The sequence below is a fragment of the Hyla sarda genome, chromosome 5 (genome assembly GCF_029499605.1).
Source record: "Hyla sarda isolate aHylSar1 chromosome 5, aHylSar1.hap1, whole genome shotgun sequence".
Classification (NCBI taxonomy): domain Eukaryota; kingdom Metazoa; phylum Chordata; class Amphibia; order Anura; family Hylidae; genus Hyla; species Hyla sarda.
In genome coordinates, this window is record NC_079193.1 from 220,678 (window position 1) to 242,103 (window position 21,426).

A 21,426-nucleotide genomic window follows, 5' to 3' on the forward strand; every position below is an offset into this window, starting at 1 on the left:
ACCTCTAGGAAATGGGATAGGGGCATTGTCTACAGATCCTTGTGGACTCCGCAGCTTCTCTGTGCCCAATGTCTCCGGGTTTCCTACCAGAGTTCCTATTTTTCTACGCTGGCGGCCCAAATGGCAAGGGCCGAAATGGCTCGGTTGTCACAGCCTCTGCCTTTTATTCCAAGGACCAGGGTTTCGTCCCTTTTGGGACATTTCTCCTCACCTGTATGTTGATGCGCATGCACCTTATTGGCATTTGCAGTCTTTTGTCTTACCTAGTACAGGTGTCCTGCTTTTCTCAGAGGACGGGCACTGCTTCTCCATGACTTGGTATGTTTTAGCAGGGGTTGCTATTCTCACCCTCTGAGGCTCGGCTAGGAGCTTTTCCTCCTCCCTTGTTGTAGACCTCCTGGACGGTGGGTCCATTCTTCCTTCTTATTTGGCCAGTTGCGCCGCACTTGACCCTACAGTCTACTGGAGGAGCCTTTCGGTGCCTGGCACCTGGGAGTTCCGGCTAGGCTCCTTTTCCCCTCCCCTTCCGGTTCCGTCCTGTCGTGCCTTTGCCTCTGGGTCTTTGGGTCTGTTCGAACCACTGGGGTCCAAGGCTTGTTCTCCTTGTTCTTCCCTCTTAGTTTGTGTTCTCAGGTGCTGGAGAGTTTTCTTGCATTGGGCACCCTCATGAACGCCTGGGACGTCTTTCTCCCTTGAACGGCCTTCCTGTTCTTGGGGCCGTAGTGAGGGCTGGAACCTGGGGCATGTGTGGCACTCATGCACCAGCTCCTTTCCGCCTTCCCTAGGGTGGTCTCAGTGAACCGCGCTACTTCTAGTCTTGTCTCAGAAGTAAATTCCCCAGTGATTTTTGCTGTGGCTGGGTTTGTTTTCACACTTCAGGTGTGGGATCTTCCTGAGTCCTAGGAACCTCCAGTTCCCATGTCTTCTGCTCCGGTGCTCAGGGATGCCCCTTCTCAAGGCATTCTGGTTTTTGTTGGCCTCTTTCCCCCTTCTCTTCCTTCGGGGTCAGTGTCACCCAGGACAGAGGGTGTTCTGTTCAGATGGATTACGCCAGTCTGGCCAGATTTCTGTTTGTGTGGACGTATTTCCCTTGTCCTGCTCTTGACTGCGGTTCTGGCTCAGGGTCATACACTCTTAGGCTTTTCCTCCCGGGTCCCGTGGTGTGTTCCTGGGATGTTGGTTCTGGTGCTCCTGGGAAGATATTTCTGGTACCTGAAGCCTTTTGGTTCTGTTTATTTTAGCATTCACCACACCTTTCAGCAGATTTCCCTGTTTTCCAGAGGTTCGAGCCCCCACCTTACTTGGGCTCACCTTCTTCCCAGGTGTAAGCAGATTTCCCTGGTGTTTTCTCGCCAGGTTCTCTTGTATTGGTTGTTTCTCTGGATGAGGTTGTCTTGTCGTTCTCCTTTCCACTGTGTTTTCCTGCCAGGATGGTTCTCCGGCTGGTTCCAGGATTGTGTGCTACTGGGATGACAATTCTTGTTCCTGTATGTAGCCATCAGGTCTTTGGTCTCTGCACAGGATGGTTTCTTACCTGGCGTCCTCCCCCCTCCATGGGTTGTGGAGGCTTCCAAATGCTCATTCTTGCCCTGGTTGCCTCTCGGCCCAGGGCCTTGCCCGCAGGCTTTGCGGCGGTTATAGTATGACTCCCTCTCTGGTGGTTGTTTTTCCCACCCCAGGGAACTGCTTTGGTACGTCCCATCAGTATCTGTGTCCCCCAATGAAGAGCGACCGAGAAAAGTAGATTTTTTGTACTCACCGTAAAATCTCTTTCTCGTAGCCTTTATTGGGGGACACAGCACCCACCCCTTTCTTCATGTCTCGTCTGGATAATCTTTATTGTTTTTTATCTGAGTTTCCTTTCTAGGGTCCTTTGGACATATCTCTTGTTGGCTTCTCCAACTGCTTTGTGACTAAACTGATTACCTTACTTCCAGTGGGTGGTTATATCCTGCCAGGGAGGAGCCGACTTTTTTTCCATAGTGTCAGCGCCTTTTAGTGGCAAGAGCATATACCCCATCAATATCTGTGTCCCCCAAAGATGGCTACGAGAAAGAGATTTTACGGTGAGTACAAAAAATCTACTTTCTTGTAGCTCTTCCAGTTCGTTTTAAGCAAGATCTGAAGGATTGTGATGTACAAGAAGGCTCCACCATCACCCTGTCCTGTGAGATCTCTAAGGCTGATGCTCATGTCAAATGGCAGAAAGGTGTTTCTGTCCTCGAGGCCAATGACAAGTATGAATTCATGCAGAAGGGAACTGTAGTGGAGCTGGTCATCAAGGATGTGAAACCTGAGGATTCTGGGACTTACACCTGTGATAGCGGAGATCAGCAGACCTCTGCCCGGGTTAAAGTGCAAGGTAATTGTCCTAGTTCCTTTACTATTTCTCTTTGTTGATGGATGTGACTAATCTGTGCAGGGAGCAGCCATCACTAAATACATGAATTAACAAAGCCTTCTTCACTCTATGTTCTCTCTCCAGAAATTCCAGCCCACTTCACCCAGGAGCTGACCCAACAGGAAGCCAATGAAGGCACCTCCATCACTCTGCACTGTGAACTCAACAAGTCGGATGCCTCAGTAGAGTGGAGAAAGGAGAACAATGTGATCAAGCAGAGCAAGAAGTACAAGATCCGCCAGGAGGGGCTGACTGCAGAGCTGATCATACGTGACCTGGTACCAGAGGACGGTGGGGATTACACCTGTGTCTGTGGAGACCACAAGACAACCAGCACTGTGACCGTCACCGGTAATGTCCCAAATAGGAAAGGTCACCTGCTTCAAGGGGCTGGGTAGGGTCCAGGATTCTAGATTCAGTCTGTAGATAAGGGGAATTTTAGAGAATGTTTTTGGTTCAATTTCTGGATTAATCTCCTCTCGGAAGACCGTGTATCACTAGACAGGCTCCTGTCATTTAGGAGATCAGTATTGTATTATAATATGTATTTCCTCCTCAGCAGAGCCGCCAGAAATGCAACAGGTAAGTAAACAATTTTATATATAGTGCAAACATAAAACCCACCATGTGACATCTTCATATATAGTGCAAACATAAAACCCACCATGTGACATCTTTATACATAGTGCAAACATAAAACCCACCGTGTGATATCTTTATACATAGTGCAAACATAAAACCCACCATGTGACATCTTCATATATAGTGCAAACATAAAACCCACCGTGTGATATCTTTATACATAGTGCAAACATAAAACCCACCATGTGACATCTTCATATATAGTGCAAACATAAAACCCACCATGTGACATCTTTATACATAGTGCAAACATAAAACACACCATGTGACATCTTCATATATAGTGCAAACATAAAACCCACCGTGTGACATCTTCATACATAGTGCAAACATAAAACCCACAGAGTGACATATATATATATATATATATATATATATATAGTGCAAACATAAAACCCACCGTGTGATATCTTCATATATAGTGCAAACATAAAACCCACAGAGTGACATATATATATATATATATATATATATATATAGTGCAAACATAAAACCCACCGTGTGACATCTTCATATATAGTGCAAACATAAAACCCACCATGTGATATCTTTATACATAGTGCAAACATAAAACCCACCATGTGACATCTTCATATATAGTGCAAACATAAAACCCACCATGTGACATCTTCATATATAGTGCAAACATAAAACCCACCATGTGACATCTTCATATATAGTGCAAACATAAAACCCACCGTGTGACATCTTCATATATAGTGCAAACATAAAACCCACCATGTGACATCTTCATATATAGTGCAAACATAAAACCCACCATGTGACATCTTCATATATAGTGCAAACATAAAACCCACCATGTGACATCTTCATATATAGTGCAAACATAAAACCCACCGTGTGACATCTTCATATATGGTGCAAACATAAAACCCACCGTGTGATATCTTCATATATAGTGCAAACATAAAACCCACCGTGTGACATCTTCATATGTATATACAATCTCAAATAGAAGAAAAGACGTAGCAACTCACCATTTGCTTGGATGTCTTTATTGTGGTGACTTCAGAAAGATCACAACAAACAGCGGGATCGCGCGGGTGCTGGCGTGGGTGAGGGGGCGGGTGGGTGTAGCTAGACGACAGCTCTTTTTCACGTCATCTGACGCTTCATCCGGTCTGGCTCGGACAGGTGTAACCGAACTTTTATACTCACACCCCCCGCTCAAGGGCGGGGGTTACAGGTGAGTGAAACAGGGTAATGTGAACAGGTACATAAAACTTATGACATAGTGCACATAAAAAACCCAAAATAGACCTTTAAAAACAACTGACCTGTCAGTTCTATAGGTAAGGGGATAGATCGTTACGATCGTTCATACCCATGGGCCCTAATGCCTCCAGGTGACTTATCCATCTGATCTCTTTCTTCAAAAGGATGTGATCACGATCTGTCCCCTGACCCATAGCTAATACTCTCTATACCTACGAACTTTAAATGATTAACATTATTGTTATAGACTTCCTGCATATGTCTGATGAACTTCGGTGATCCCTTGCCTGTTGTCAGGCTGTAGATATGTTCTTTTTGTTTTTCCAACATAAAACATGTGACATCTTCATATCTGCGCCTCCCCACCCATAGTCTTGTGTGATGAAGGAAGTGTGTACATTAGAGGATCTAATGGTGTCCGACCTCTTGTCTGGCACAAACAAGAAAGAATAAAAAAATCGGTGTCTTCCGATTGCTCTTGTATGGATGAACGTTTTGTAGGACTGTGAATGTTTTTGTCCAGTTTCTGTTCCTCCACGTGCCATCTATTCTATACCAGAGTCATTGTTATTGTCAGAAATTGGAGTTGTTGGAGATGCTCCTCAGCCTCTTTTGTTACTAACCTACTGTATATGTCATTTCTAATAATTTTGTAAATATACAAAAATCTTTAACGTGTAGGATCTTTAAAAAGGATGTGGAGGATGTTGTGGAGGGCTTGGGGAGTCTTCTTATTGCTGCTGGATGGCCTTGTTATGGTTTGCTTTGTCTTCCTTCTGATAAGAGTGAGAATATTTTTTATATCCTTTAGCGTCACCTCCGCTCTTTAAAGAAGAGCTAAAGAACGAAATGGCAACTGAAGGAGAACAGGCCACGCTTCGCTGCGAGCTCTCCAAACCCGGGGCCTCCATAGAGTGGAGAAAAGGGGAACAGGTCCTTAAATCTGGAGACAAATACATGATGAGGCAGGAGGGGCCGACTGCAGAGCTGGTTATTAGAAATCTAGACGACAGTGACTCTGCACATTACACCTGTGTATGCGGAGAGCAGGCGACCACAGCCTCGCTGACCATCAATGGTAAAATAACACATCTCTTTATGGTAACACACTCCAGTTCAGCGCTGGCCTTTGGTGAGGTCACTAGTTCTGACAACCATAGTGTGGGTGATGGGTACATATTTGGGGAATAATTTGGGATTCCATTCTCTTTAAATTCTAGCCATGACATCCATCACTCTACACAGGGTAGTTGACTTCTTAGGACCTTGTAAGTAAGGACCGTGCATTGTGATCAGTTCTATTTCTCTACCTTTCTTATGGATTAGCTCTTCCGATCCTCTTCAAACAAAAACTCACAGACAATGAGGCAGTAGAAGGAGAAAATACGACCCTCAGCTGTGAGCTCTCCAAGCCGGTCACCTCTGTGGTGTGGAAGAAAGGACAAGCCACACTGAAACCAAGTGATAAATACTCAATGAGTTTGGAGGGTTCGGTGGCAGAGCTGACCATTCAGAACCTTGCCATAAAAGATAGTGGAATCTACAGCTGTGAATACGAAGGGCAAGAGACGGCAGCAAACATCAAAGTCAATGGTAATCTTCCATCAGTCTTCTCCGCTACATCTGGTGGGGTGTAGTAGGACATATTTTATTGTCTCTGTCTGGGGTAGGGTCCATATTTCATATCTTATTCTGTCTGAATCCTCAGAACGGCCCATCCTCTTCACCCGTGAGCTGACCAATGAAGAGGGGACAGAGGGTGGGGTTGTGACTCTGACCTGTGCATTCACCCAGCCCCCAACTTATGTGGAATGGAGAAAAGGCCAGAAAGTGATCAAATCAGGACAGAAATATGAAATGCGCCAGGAGCGAGCCACCGCGCAGCTTATTATCCGGGACTTAGAGCTGAAGGACACTGGGGACTACTCATGTGTGTGTGGGGAGCAGCAGTCCACCGCCGTTGTTTTAGTAAATGGTAATGGCTGCCATTCTCTTTTTTTCATATACTTCTTGGTTTTTGTCTGTATTCTTGAGAGTTCCTTTAGCTCTTTTCTTGATTCTTCACAAAATGGCCCCAACTGGTGATCTCACTAAGAAGTCTCAGAACAGAGGGTTAAGGGATAAGGTTAGAGGTCATGGTTTGGCTAAGAGGGGATGGTTGAGGTTAGAGGGAGGGGTTTAGGGATTATTAGGTTAGGAGTGATGGTTGAGGTTAGAGTATGGGGGCTATTATTAGGTTGGAGGTAGGGATAATGATTATGGTTAGAAGTTGAGGTAGGGAGTAGGGTTAGATGTTTGGGTTTAGATAGAGGTTTGGGTTAGGATAGGGTTTTAGGTCAGAAGTTTAGCTTAGGTAAAAGTTCATATTAGAAATTAGGGATAATTCTTGGGGTGGGGAAAGATTATAGTTAGGGGTGATAGTGTAGGGTTATTATGGTTAGGGGTGATTATGTAGAGTTACTTGGGTTAAGGGGCGATTATGTAGATTTATTAGGGTTGGAGGTGATAGTGTAGTTATTAGGGTTAAAGGATGATAGTGTAGAGTTATTAGGGTTAAGGGATGATAGTGTAGAGTTATTAGGGTTAAGGGATGATAGTGTAGAGTTATTAGGGTTAAGGGATGATAGTGTAGAGTTATTAGGGTTAAGGGATGATAGTGTAGAGTTATTAGGGTTAAGGGGTGATAGTGTAGAGTTATTAGGGTTAAGGGGTGATTATGTAGAGTTATTAGGGTTAAGGGGTGATTATGTAGAGTTATTAGGGTTAAGGGGTGATTGTGTAGATTTATTAGGGTTGGGGGTGATAATTTAGCGTAATTAAGGATAATGGTGACTGGGTGAAATTACTTTCATGTATGTACAATATATAAAGTGATTTAGCTAACACCCAATATATATACGAAAACCATTTTCACACATTACGTTCCACATTCTTTAGCTCTTCCTGTCCATTTTAAACACTGCTTGACGGACGAGAAGGTGGCGGAGGGCGAGAGGCTGGTCCTCCACTGCGAACTAAGCAAACCCGATGAAAGTGTAGACTGGAAAAAGGGACAAACGCTCCTTCAAGACTCCAAGAAATATGTCCTGAGACAGGAGGGCGCCATCGCCGAGCTGGTCATCACTGACCTATGTGAGGAGGATGCAGGAACCTATAGATGTGTTTATAAAGATCAAGAAACCTCGGCGACCGTGAATGTCACAGGTAACACAACAGAACTGGCACCGAAACAAACTAACCGGGGTATCATGGTCCAGTGGTCATCGCCACAGCGGTCCCAATAACTACTGATCTCTTTCACCATCGTATCTGGGGGTTGTCATCTCTTCTGTTCATCCACCATACTGTTCTTAAATACAGCCTCACAGCGACCATAACATCAGCTATGTCACAGAAATGTTTAACCCTTTGTGCTGCATTTACTCCAGATGTGCAATCCCACCAGTGAGCTACAGCATAGGACCTAGTAATAAAACCTTCTTTCTCATTGTAGATCTAAGTTCTAGGTATTAGACTTCTTTGATTTTATCCATTAACAAATCTGTTATTGCTTTCACATTGTATCAGCTTTACCACCAAGATTTAAGCGAGAACTCAAGAACCAGGATTGTACCGAAGGGCGCTCGGCTCTTCTGAGCTGTGAACTGAACAAGGCAAATGCCCAACTGGAGTGGAGGAAAGGAGACCAGGTGCTCCAGACAGGGAACAAGTACAAGATGGCCCAGGACGGCTGTAATGCCGAGATGGAGATTTTTAATGTAGACCTTCAAGATGGAGGGAAGTATACGTGTGTGTGTGGAGACCAAAAGACATCGGCCACCCTCATAGTGAACGGTAAATGTTAGTGTGGGGCCTCATCACTCTATGACATTGTTTGTAAATCACGGTTACTCTCACTTATATTTGTCTCCATGTTTGTCAGCCTTACCCCCAGAATTTAAGGAGGAGCTAAAAAATCAGGAAGCCATAGAAGGTGACACGGTCACTCTACACTGCGAGCTGACCAAACCCAATGCGCCTCTGGAATGGAGAAAAGGTCACAAAATCATCAATTCCAATGACAAGTACAAAGTCATCCAGGAAGGTCTGATGGCTGAACTGGTTGTCCGCAACGTGGACCAACAAGATATCGGGAGATATATTTGTGTTTGTGGAGATAATCAGACGGCGGCCACAGTGACCGTCAAGGGTATAATAGATTATAATACATCTATTAACTGCAGCAATAACCTTTCAGAACTCATCTGCATCCTAGAACAGATCATCTCTTCTCCTTCCCGTCTATCCTCATCGTATATAACAGATTATCTCTTCTCCTTCCCGTCTATCCTCATCGTATATAACAGATTATATCTTCTCCTTCCCGTCTATCCTCATCGTATATAACAGATCATCTCTTCTCCTTCCCGTCTATCCTCATCGTATATAACAGATCATCTCTTCTCCTTCCCGTCTATCCTCATCGTATATAACAGATCATATCTTCTCCTTCCCGTCTATCCTCATCGTATATAACAGATCATCTCTTCTCCTTCCCGTCTATCCTCATCGTATATAACAGATCATCTCTTCTCCTTCCCGTCTATCCTCATCGTATATAACAGATCATATCTTCTCCTTCCCGTCTATCCTCATCGTATATAACAGATCATCTCTTCTCCTTCCCGTCTATCCTCATCGTATATAACAGATCATCTCTTCTCCTTCCCGTCTATCCTCATCGTATATAACAGATCATATCTTCTCCTTCCCGTCTATCCTCATCGTATATAACAGATCATCTCTTCTCCTTCCCGTCTATCCTCATCGTATATAACAGATCATCTCTTCTCCTTCCCGTCTATCCTCATCGTATATAACAGATCATCTCTTCTCCTTCCCGTCTATCCTCATCGTATATAACAAATCATCTCTTCTCCTTCCCGTCTATCCTCATCGTATATAACAGATCATCTCTTCTCCTTCCCGTCTATCCTCATCGTATATAACAAATCATCTCTTCTCCTTCCCGTCTATCCTCATCGTATATAACAAATCATCTCTTCTCCTTCCCGTCTATCCTCATCGTATATAACAGATCATCTCTTCTCCATCTCATCTATCCTCATCGTATATAACAGATTATCTCTTCTCCTTCCCGTCTATCCTCATCGTATATAACAGATTATCTGTTCTCCATCTCATCTATCCTCATCGTATATAACAGATGATCTCTTCTCCTTCCCATCTATCCTCATCGTATATAACAGATTATCTCTTCTACTTCTTGTCTATCCTCATCGTATATAACAGATCATATCTTCTCCTTCTCATCTATCCTCATCATATATAACAGATTATCTCTTCTCCTTCCCGTCTATCCTCACCATATATAACAGATTATCTCTTCTCCTTCCCGTCTATCCTCACCATATATAACAGATTATCTCTTCTCCTTCCCATCTATCCTCACCATATATAACAGATCATATCTTCTCCTTCCCATCTATCCTCACCATATATGACAGATTATCTCTTCTCCTTCCCGTCTATCCTCACCATATATAACAGATCATCTCTTTACCTTCCCGTCTATCCTCATCATATATAACAGATTATCTCTTCTCCTTCCCATTTATCCTCATCGTATATAACAGATCATCTCTTCTACTTCCCATCTATCCTCAACCTAAATAACTGATCGTCTCTTCTCCTTCCCGTCTATCCTCATCATATATAACAGATCATCTCTTTACCTTCCCGTCTATCCTCATCATATATAACAGATTATCTCTTCTACTTCCCGTCTATCCTCATCATATATAACAGATTATCTCTTCTCCTTCCCGTCTATCCTCAACGTATATAACAGATCATCTCTTTACCTTCCCGTCTATCCTCACCATATATAACAGATTATCTCTTCTCCTTCCCGTCTATCCTCATCATATATAACAGATCATATCTTCTCCTTCCCGTCTATCCTCAACGTATATAACAGATCATCTCTTTACCTTCCCGTCTATCCTCATATATATATATATAACAGATTATCTCTTCTACTTCCCGTCTATCCTCATATATAACAGATTATCTCTTCTCCTTCCCATCTATCCTCATCGTATATAACAGATCATCTCTTCTCCTTCCCGTCTATCCTCACCATATATAACAGATTATCTCTTCTCCTTCCCGTCTATCCTCATCATATATAACAGATCATATCTTCTCCTTCCCGTCTATCCTCATCTTATATAACAGATCATATCTTCTCCTTCCCATCTATCCTCACCATACATAAGAGATAATCTCTTCTCCTTCCCGTCTATCCTCATCATATATAACAGATCATATCTTCTCCTTCCCGTCTATCCTCATCTTATATAACAGATCATATCTTCTCCTTCCCATCTATCCTCACCATATATAACAGATTATCTCTTCTCCTTCCCGTCTATCCTCATCATATATAAAAGATAATCTCTTCTCCTTCCCATCTATCCTCACCATATATAACAGATCATCTCTTTACCTTCCCATCTATCCTCATCATATATAACAGATTATCTCTTCTCCTTCCCGTCTATCCTCATCGTATATAACAGATTATCTCTTCTATTTCCCGTCTATCCTCATCATATATAACAGATTATCTCTTCTCCTTCCCGTCTATCCTCAACGTATATAACAGATCATCTCTTTACCTTCCCGTCTATCCTCATATATATATAACAGATTATCTCTTCTACTTCCCGTCTATCCTCATCATATATAACAGATTATCTCTTCTCCTTCCCATCTATCCTCATCGTATATAACAGATCATCTCTTCTCCTTCCCGTCTATCCTCACCATATATAACAGATTATCTCTTCTCCTTCCCGTCTATCCTCATCATATATAACAGATCATATCTTCTCCTTCCCGTCTATCCTCATCTTATATAACAGATCATATCTTCTCCTTCCCATCTATCCTCACCATATATAAGAGATAATCTCTTTTCCTTCCCGTCTATCCTCATCATATATAACAGATCATATCTTCTCCTTCCCGTCTATCCTCATCGTATATAACAGATTATCTCTTCTCCTTCCCGTCTATCCTCATCATATATAAAAGATAATCTCTTCTCCTTCCCATCTATCCTCACCATATATAACAGATCATCTCTTTACCTTCCCATCTATCCTCATCATATATAACAAATCGTCTCTTCTCCTTCCTGTCTATCCTCATCATATATAACAGATTATCTCTTCTCCTTCCCGTCTATCCTCATCATATATAACAGATCATCTCTTCTCCTTCCCATCTATCCTCATCATATATAACAAATTATCTCTTCTCCTTCCCGTCTATCCTCACCATATATAACAGATTATCTCTTCTCCTTCCCGTCTATCCTCATCATATATAACAGATCATCTCTTTACCTTCCTGTCTATCCTCACCATATATAACAGATCATCTCTTCTCCTTCCCATCTATCCTCATCATATATAACAGATTATCTCTTCTCCTTCCCGTCTATCCTCATCATATATAACAGATCATCTCTTCTCCTTCCCATCTATCCTCATCATATATAACAGATCATCTCTTCTCCTTCCCGTCTATCCTCATCATATATAACAGATCATCTCTTTACCTTCCTGTCTATCCTCACCATATATAATAGATCATCTCTTCTCCTTCCTTCTCCACCAGCTCGCCACTTTCCTTCTAACCGGATCTCATGTTAACCACTAAACCTCCACCATAGCCCATCCCTTTTTTGGCTTTTCTCTAAAGGTTTCCCTGTTGTTTTCCTTTTGCCAGCTCTTCCTCCACAATTCAAAGATGGATTGGACAACAAGGAAGGTATGGAAGGAGAATTCGTGACTTTGCAATGTACCTTGACCAAGCCAAAGGCTTCTCTGGAGTGGAGGAAAGGGCAAAAGACCCTGAAACCAAGCAACAAATATAAGTTTGTCCAGGACGGTCTCAGGGCAGAGCTGGTCATTCACAGCCTGGATCTGGACGACGCCGGGGAATACACGTGTGTCTGTGGAGAACAACAAACCTCAGCTTTAGTGGCTGTAAAGGGTAAATTTCCATCAGTTCTTGCTTCTCTATTTCTTACCATCATCCCTCATATAACTCCTCTGCAGAATCATCTAAGGGGTCTTCATCTTTCTCTCTGTCTTATTCTATACTTTTCTTCTATCACTCATAGCTATCATCATGTCATCTATATGACGCTTATTCTCATTCATATCCATTGTTATAAGACATTAGTATTATTTAAGCTACAATTTTTTGTATTTTGTAAGTTATGACATCAGGGGTTAATCACAAAGCCACCACCAGGTCTCATCGAAGAGAGGAGTAGCTATCGTCGTGATAGATGGGAACAGGACACAAGTCTTACACTTTCTATGGGTGGTCTCTTCTGTGACACCCCCGTCCCGGCTGAAGCTTGGTCTTGCTTCTAGCGCCCCTACAAACAGGATTTTTCCAAAAGAGCCTTGTCTGGCCAGTATTTGCACATGGCAGCTACATTGACACACATTCTGGCTGTGGCTCGTAGATAGAGGTCCTAAGCAGAAGACTCCTGTTTATGGCGTTATCTCATAGCATGTGGGCAGGGTGCCTCAGGTATAGTTTATCCTCTTTACAACCATTTATACTCTTTAGCTAGTAGTTTTGCTTGTTCACCAAAAAGATCCTTGTTAAGCCTAATACAATTAAAGGGGTTATCCAGGAAAAAACAATTTTTTTATATATCAACTGGCTCCAGAAAGTTAAACAGATTTGTAAATTATTTCTATAAAAAAATCTTAATCCTTTCAGTACTTATGAGCTTCTGAAGTAAAGGTTGTTCTTTTCTGTCTAAGTGCTCTCTGATGACACGTGTCTCGGGAAACGCCCAGTTTAGAAGCAAATCCCCATAGCAAACCTCTTCTAAACTGGGCGGTTCCCGAGACAGGTGTCATCAGAGAGCACTTAGACAGAAATGATCAACCTTAACTTCAGAAGCTCATAAGTACTGAAAGGATTAAGATTTTTTAATTGAAGTAATTTACAAATCTGTTTAACTTTCTGGAGCCAGTTGAGATATATATATATATATATATATATATATATATATATATATATATATAAAAAGTTATTTTTTCCTGGAATACCCCTTTTAATGTAAGTGGAAATCGTGGGGTTGTTGAACCTGAGGGTTCAATTCTGACAGAAAATGGACTACAGCATTAGAGAATCTAAAGAATATAAGATAAATTATCATTAAAGGGGTACTCCTCCCCTAGAAATCTTATCCCCTATCCAAAGGATAGGGGATAAGATGTCAGATCGCCGCGGTCCCGCTGCTGGGGAGCCCTGGGATCCCCGCTGCTGCAGCACCCCGCTATCATTACAGCGCAGAGCGAGTTCGCTCTGCACGTAATGATGCGCAATACAGGGGCCGGAGCATCGTTACGTCACGGCTCCGCCCCTCGTGACGTCACGGCCTGCCCCTTTCAATACAAGTCTATGGGAGGGGGCGCGGCGGTCGTCACGCCCCCTGCCATAGACTTGCATTAAGGGGACAGGCCGTGATGTCACGAGGGGCGGAGCCATGACGTCACGCTCCTCCGGCTCCTGTATCGCCCGTCATTACGCACAGAGCGAACTCGCTTTGTGCAGTAATGATAGCGGGGTGCTGCAGCGGAGATCCCGGGGATCCCCAGCAGCGGCACCGCGGCGATCTGACATCTTATCCCCTATTCTTTGGATAGGGGATAAGATGTCTAGGGGTGGAGTACCCCTTTAAGTACTAACTTAGATAACGCTGACCCCTGAATCCCAAAGATCTCCCAGAGAACCCCTCTCAGCTTGTATGTGCTATTATGTAATCAGAATACTATTGATTCTATGTCAGCTCTCCCACCACGATTTAGAAAGGAATTAAAGAGCCTGGAAACATCTGAGGGAACGTCCATAACTTTGTGTTGTGAGGTAACGAAACCCAAAGCATCTCTAGAGTGGAGGAAAGGACGTAAGGTCCTACAGGCACGTGACAAGTACAGGTTCATCCAGGAGGGTCTGACTAGTAAGATGGTCATTGATAATGTGGATGTGAAAGATTCTGGGGAGTATACATGTATATGTGGAGACCATCGGACAACAGCTTCTCTTACTGTTATCGGTAAAGAACATTCCCCATAACTCTCACCTTGACATCCCACCACTGTAACCATCACCGCCAGTAATACCCACCATTGCCATGAGCACCTGTGATTTGTCTACCATCACTCGTCTTACCGGACAGTCTGCTGCACGCTTTGTGTGTCCATTGGATTTCTACCCACCATGTCTCATAGTGTCTTCACTTGTCAGCTCTTCCCCCACAATTTAAGGAAGAATTAAAGGGAAAGGAAGGTGTTGAAGGAGAATCTGTGACTTTATGCTGCACTGTGACCAAACCGAAGGCTCCGCTGGAATGGAGAATAGGGGAGAAGACACTCAGCCCTGGAGACAAGTATAGAATCATCCAGGAAGGTCTTAGTGCTCAGCTGGTGATCAGTCATCTGGATGCTCAGGATGCCGGAGAGTACATGTGTGTATGTGGAGACCATCAGACCACTGCATCCCTGACCGTGAAGGGTAATGGTCTCTATTATATTGTCATCTATTAACTCTTTCCACTCATCTCCATCCATTGTCTTTTTACTATTCTACTTATCTCATGAACTCATTTCAGTCTATGGTTTCACCTTCTTTTATCCTCTTTTATCCTATCGTGTGGTCTAGATATCGTGTGGTCTAGATATCGTGTGGTCTACATATCGTGTGGTCTACATATCGTGTGGTCTAGATGTCGTGTGGTCTAGATGTTGTGTGGTCTACATATCGTGTGGTCTACATATCGTGTGGTCTAGATATCGTGTGGTCTACATATCGTGTGGTCTACATATCGTGTGGTCTACATATCGTGTGGTCTAGATATCGTGTGGTCTACATATCGTGTGGTCTAGATATCGTGTGGTCTACATATCGTGTGGTCTAGATATCGTGTGGTCTACATATCGTGTGGTCTAGATATCGTGTGGTCTAGATATCGTGTGGTCTACATGTCGTGTGGTCTAGATATCGTGTGGTCTAGATATTGTGTGGTCTAGATATCGTGTGGTCTACATATCGTGTGGTCTAGATATCGTGTGGTCTAGATATCGTGTGGTCTACATGTCGTGTGGTCTAGATGTCGTGTGGTCTAGATATCGTGTGGTCTGGATATTGTGTGGTCTAGATATCGTGTGGTCTAGATATCGTGTGGTCTAGATATCGTGTGGTCTAGATATCGTGTGGTCTAGATATCGTGTGGTCTAGATATCGTGTGGTCTAGATATCGTGTGGTCTAGATATCGTGTGGTCTACATATCGTGTGGTCTAGATATCGTGTGGTCTAGATATCGTGTGGTCTAGATATCGTGTGGTCTAGATATCGTGTGGTCTAGATATCGTGTGGTCTACATATCGTGTGGTCTAGATATCGGGTGGTCTACATATCGTGTGGTCTAGATATCGTGTGGTCTAGATATCGTGTGGTCTAGATATCGTGTGGTCTAGATATCGTGTGGTCTAGATGTCGTGTGGTCTAGATATCGTGTGGTCTAGATATCGTGTGGTCTAGATGTCGTGTGGTCTAGATATCGTGTGGTCTAGATATCGTGTGGTCTAGATATCGTGTGGTCTAGATATCGTGTGGTCTAGATATCGTGTGGTCTACATATCGTGTGGTCTAGATATCGTGTGGTCTAGATATCGTGTGGTCTAGATATCGTGTGGTCTAGATATCGTGTGGTCTACATATCGTGTGGTCTAGATATCGTGTGGTCTTTTTGTTTGTTATATTACTTTGTGGTTTAGACATAAATTCATGGATAACTTATTGGTTTGAGTTGATGAGTTTAGAACGTGACGTTTCTTCTCCACTTCTCACGGATGATCGTTGCGAAGCATTGTTGGATGATATTGTTATTTCATGTTTTTGTTTCTTATGTCTCTCATCTTCTTCATCTATCTCGTATGTCTCTCATCTTCTTCATCTATCTCGTATGTCTCTCATCTTCTTCATCTATCTCGTATGTCTCTCATCTTCTTCATCTATCTCGTATGTCTCTCATCTTCTTCATCTATCTCGTATGTCTCTCATCTTCTTCATCTATCTCGTATGTCTCTCATCTTCTTCATCTATCTCGTATGTCTCTCATCTTCTTCATCTATCTCGTATGTCTCTCATCTTCTTCATCTATCTCGTATGTCTCTCATCTTCTTCATCTATCTCGTATGTCTCTCATCTTCTTCATCTATCTCGTATGTCTCTCTTATATTACATGTCCATCACCGTCATCCTGTATGTTTATTAGACTCTCCTGTATTGGTGTCAGAGGTCACTTGTGTCCGCCGCCATGTTGGTCTATCAATCACAGCTTCTATGTATTTGCTGTTCTATCTGCTGCACAATGATTTCATCTCTATGTATAAGGACCGCTGTCCCCAACATGAACTGTCTCAGTCATGAACACCTACCACGTAGCTCCCCAACGTAATCCGCAGTGGTTTACAATCCGGGGAAGTCTAAGACAGACAATTATAGAGCAGTAACATGGTGGGTTATGGGACATGTATGTGACATTCTTTATCGTCTCCGACTTCATAGATCTCAGTCTTGTGTTCATGTTGTGATAATTATCACAATAGAGTTTGGTTACAGGACGAAGTGTACACGACTAACAGATGGCACTGACTTTATGTATAATGGAAACATAGAAGGTGTCGGCAGATAAGAACCATTTGGCCCAATAATCTGAATCCTATCTATAGTCCCTGGTCCTATCTTATATGAAGGATAGCCTTATACCTATCCCTATCTTATATGGAGGATAGCCTTATACCTATCCCTATCTTATATGAAGGATATCCTTATACCTATCTCTATCTTATATGAAGGATAGCCTTATACCTATCTCTACCTTATATGAAGGATAGCCTCATACCTATCCCTATCTTATATGGAGGATAGCCTTATACCTATCTCTATCTTATATGAAGGATAGCCTCATACCTATCCCTATCTTATATGAAGGATAGCCTTATACCTATCTCTATCTTATATGAAGGATAGCCTCATACCTATCCCTATCTTATATGGAGGATAGCCTTATACCTATCTCTATCTTATATGAAGGATAGCCTCATACCTATCCCTATCTTATATGAAGGATAGCCTTATACCTATCCCTATCTTATATGAAGGATAGCCTTATACCTATCCCTATCTTATATGAAGGATAGCCTTATATCTATCTCTATCTTATATGAAGGATAGCCTTATACCTATCCCTATCTTATATGAAGGATATCCTTATGCCTATCTTTATCTTATACGAAGGATAGCCTTTTACCTATCTCTATCTTATATGAAGGATATCCTTATGCCTATCTTTATCTTATATGAAGGATAGCCTTATACCTATCCCTATCTTATATGAAGGATATCCTTATGCCTATCTTTATCTTATATGAAGGAGCCTTATACCTATCTCTATCTTATATGGAGGATAGCCTTATACCTATCCCTATCGTATATGAAGGATAGCCTTATACCTATCCCTATCTTATATGAAGGATAGCCTTATACCTATCTCTATCTTATATGAAGGATAGCCTTGTACCTATCCCTATCTTATATGAAGCATAACCTTATACCTATCTCTATCTTATATGAAGGATAACCTTATACCTATCCCTATCTTATATGAAGGATAGCCTTATACCTATCTCTATCTTATATGAAGCATAACCTTATACCTATCTCTATCTTATATGAAGCATAACCTTATACCTATCTCTATCTTATATGAAGGATAGCCTTATACCTATCCTCATCTTATATGAAGGATAGCCTTATATCTATCTCTATCTTATATGAAGGATAACCTTATGCCTATCTTTATCTTATATGAAGGATAGCCTTATGCCTATCTCTATCTTATATGAAGGATATCCTTATGCCTATCTTTATCTTATATGAAGGATAGCCTTATACCTATCCCTATCTTATATGAAGGATATCCTTATGCCTATCTTTATCTTATATGAAGGAGCCTTATACCTATCTCTATCTTATAAGAAGGATATCCTTATACCTATCTCTATCTTATATGAAGGATAGCCTTATGCCTATCTTTATCTTATATGAAGGATAGCCTTATGTCTATCTCTATCTTATATGAAGCATAACCTTATACCTATCTCTATCTTATATGAAGGATAGCCTTATACCTAACCCTATCTTATATGAAGGATAGCCTTATACCTATCTCTATCTTATATGAAGGATAGCCTTATACCTATCTCTATCTTATATGAAGGATAGCCTTATACCTATAACTATCTTATATGAAGGATAGCCTTATACCTATCTCTATCTTATATGAAGGATAACCTTATACCTATCCCTATCTTATATGAAGGATAGCCTTATACCTATCTCTATCTTATATGAAGCATAACCTTATACCTATCTCTATCTTATATGAAGCATAACCTTATACCTATCTCTATCTTATATGAAGGATAGCCTTATACCTATCCGTATCTTATATGAAGGATAGCCTTATATCTATCTCTATCTTATATGAAGGATAGCCTTATGCCTATCTCTATCTTATATGAAGGATATCCTTATGCCTATCTTTATCTTATATGAAGGATAGCCTTATACCTATCCCTATCTTATATGAAGGATATCCTTATGCCTATCTTTATCTTATATGAAGGAGCCTTATACCTATCTCTATCTTATATGAAGCATAACCTTATACCTATCTCTATCTTATATGAAGGATAGCCTTATACCTATCTCTATCTTATATGGAGGATAGCCTTATACCTATCCCTATCGTATATGAAGGATAGCCTTATACCTATCCCTATCTTATATGAAGGATAGCCTTATACCTATCTCTATCTTATTTGAAGGATAGCCTTATACCTATCCCTATCTTATATGAAGGATAGCCTTATACCTATCCCTATCTTATATGAAGCATAACCTTATACCTATCTCTATCTTATATGAAGGATAACCTTATACCTATCCCTATCTTATATGAAGGATAGCCTTATACCTATCTCTATCTTATATGAAGCATAACCTTATACCTATCTCTATCTTATATGAAGGATAGCCTTATACCTATCCTTATCTTATATGAAGGATAGCCTTATATCTATCTCTATCTTATATGAAGGATAACCTTATGCCTATCTTTATCTTATATGAAGGATAGCCTTATGCCTATCTCTATCTTATATGAAGGATATCCTTATGCCTATCTTTATCTTATATGAAGGATAGCCTTATACCTATCCCTATCTTATATGAAGGATATCCTTATGCCTATCTCTATCTTATTTGAAGGATAGCCTTATACCTATCCCTATCTTATATGAAGGATAGCCTTATACCTATCCCTATCTTATATGAAGCATAACCTTATACCTATCTCTATCTTATATGAAGGATAACCTTATACCTATCCCTATCTTATATGAAGGATAGCCTTATACCTATCTCTATCTTATATGAAGCATAACCTTATACCTATCTCTATCTTATATGAAGGATAGCCTTATACCTATCCTTATCTTATATGAAGGATAGCCTTATATCTATCTCTATCTTATATGAAGGATAACCTTATGCCTATCTTTATCTTATATGAAGGATAGCCTTATGCCTATCTCTATCTTATATGAAGGATATCCTTATGCATATCTTTATCTTATATGAAGGATAGCCTTATACCTATCTCTATCTTATATGAAGGATAGCCTTATACCTATCCTTATCTTATATGAAGGATAGCCTTATATCTATCTCTATCTTATATGAAGGATAACCTTATACCTATCTCTATCTTATATGAAGGATAGCCTTATACCTATCCTTATCTTATATGAAGGATAGCCTTATATCTATCTCTATCTTATATGAAGGATAACCTTATGCCTATCTTTATCTTATATGAAGGATAGCCTTATGCCTATCTCTATCTTATATGAAGGATATCCTTATGCCTATCTTTATCTTATATGAAGGATAGCCTTATACCTATCCCTATCTTATATGAAGGATATCCTTATGCTTATCTTTATCTTATATGAAGGAGCCTTATACCTATCTCTATCTTATATGAAGCATAACCTTATACCTATCCCTATCTTATATGAAGGATAGCCTTATGCCTATCCCTATCTTATATGAAGGATAGCCTTATACCTATCTCTATATTATATGAAGGATAACCTTATACCTATCTCTATCTTATATGAAGGATATCCTTATGCCTATCCCTATCTTATATGAAGGATATCCTTATGCCTATCCCTATCTTATATGAAGGATAGCCTTATACCTATCTCTATCTTATATGAAGGATAGCCTTACACCTATCTCTATCTTATATGAAGGATAGCCTTATACCTATCCCTATCTTGTATGAAGGATAGCCTTATACCTATCTCTATCTTATATGAAGGATAGCCTTATACCTATCTCTATCTCATATGAAGGATAGCCTTATACCTATCCCTATCTTATATGGAGGATAGCCTTATACCTATCCCTATCTTATATGAAGGATATCCTTATACCTATCCCTATCTTATATGAAGGATATCCTTATGCCTATCCCTATCGTATATGAAGGATAGCCTTATACCTATCTCTATCTTATATGGAGGATAGCCTTATACCTATCCCTATCGTATATGAAGGATAGCCTTATGCTTATCCCATGTTTAAACTCCTTCACTGTATTTGCAGCGACCACTTCTGCAGGAAGACTATTCCATGTATCCACTACTCTCTCAGTAAAGTAATACTTCCTGATATTACTGCAGAAACCTTTCCCCTCTAATATATAACTATGTCCTCTATATAACACTATGTCCTCTATATATATATATATAACACTATGTCCTCTATATAACACTCTGTCCTCTATATATAACACTATGTCCTCTATATATATATATATATATATAACACTATGTCCTCTATATATATAACACTATGTCCTCTATATATATAACACTATGTCCTCTATATATATAACACTATGTCC

General features: G+C 41.0%; 1 protein-coding gene across 1 annotated transcript in view; it reads left to right on the forward strand.

The window, feature by feature from the left end:
• The window catches only part of OBSCN (obscurin, cytoskeletal calmodulin and titin-interacting RhoGEF), a 577,179-nt gene that overhangs the window by 142,787 nt on the left and 412,966 nt on the right, over nucleotides 1-21,426 (forward strand). Inside the window, 10 exon segments of the mRNA XM_056518694.1 lie at nucleotides 2,096-2,362; nucleotides 2,486-2,752; nucleotides 5,091-5,357; nucleotides 5,606-5,872; nucleotides 5,988-6,254; nucleotides 7,217-7,483; nucleotides 7,847-8,113; nucleotides 8,202-8,468; nucleotides 12,080-12,346; nucleotides 14,630-14,896. Coding sequence (XP_056374669.1) covers nucleotides 2,096-2,362; nucleotides 2,486-2,752; nucleotides 5,091-5,357; nucleotides 5,606-5,872; nucleotides 5,988-6,254; nucleotides 7,217-7,483; nucleotides 7,847-8,113; nucleotides 8,202-8,468; nucleotides 12,080-12,346; nucleotides 14,630-14,896 — 2,670 coding nt within the window.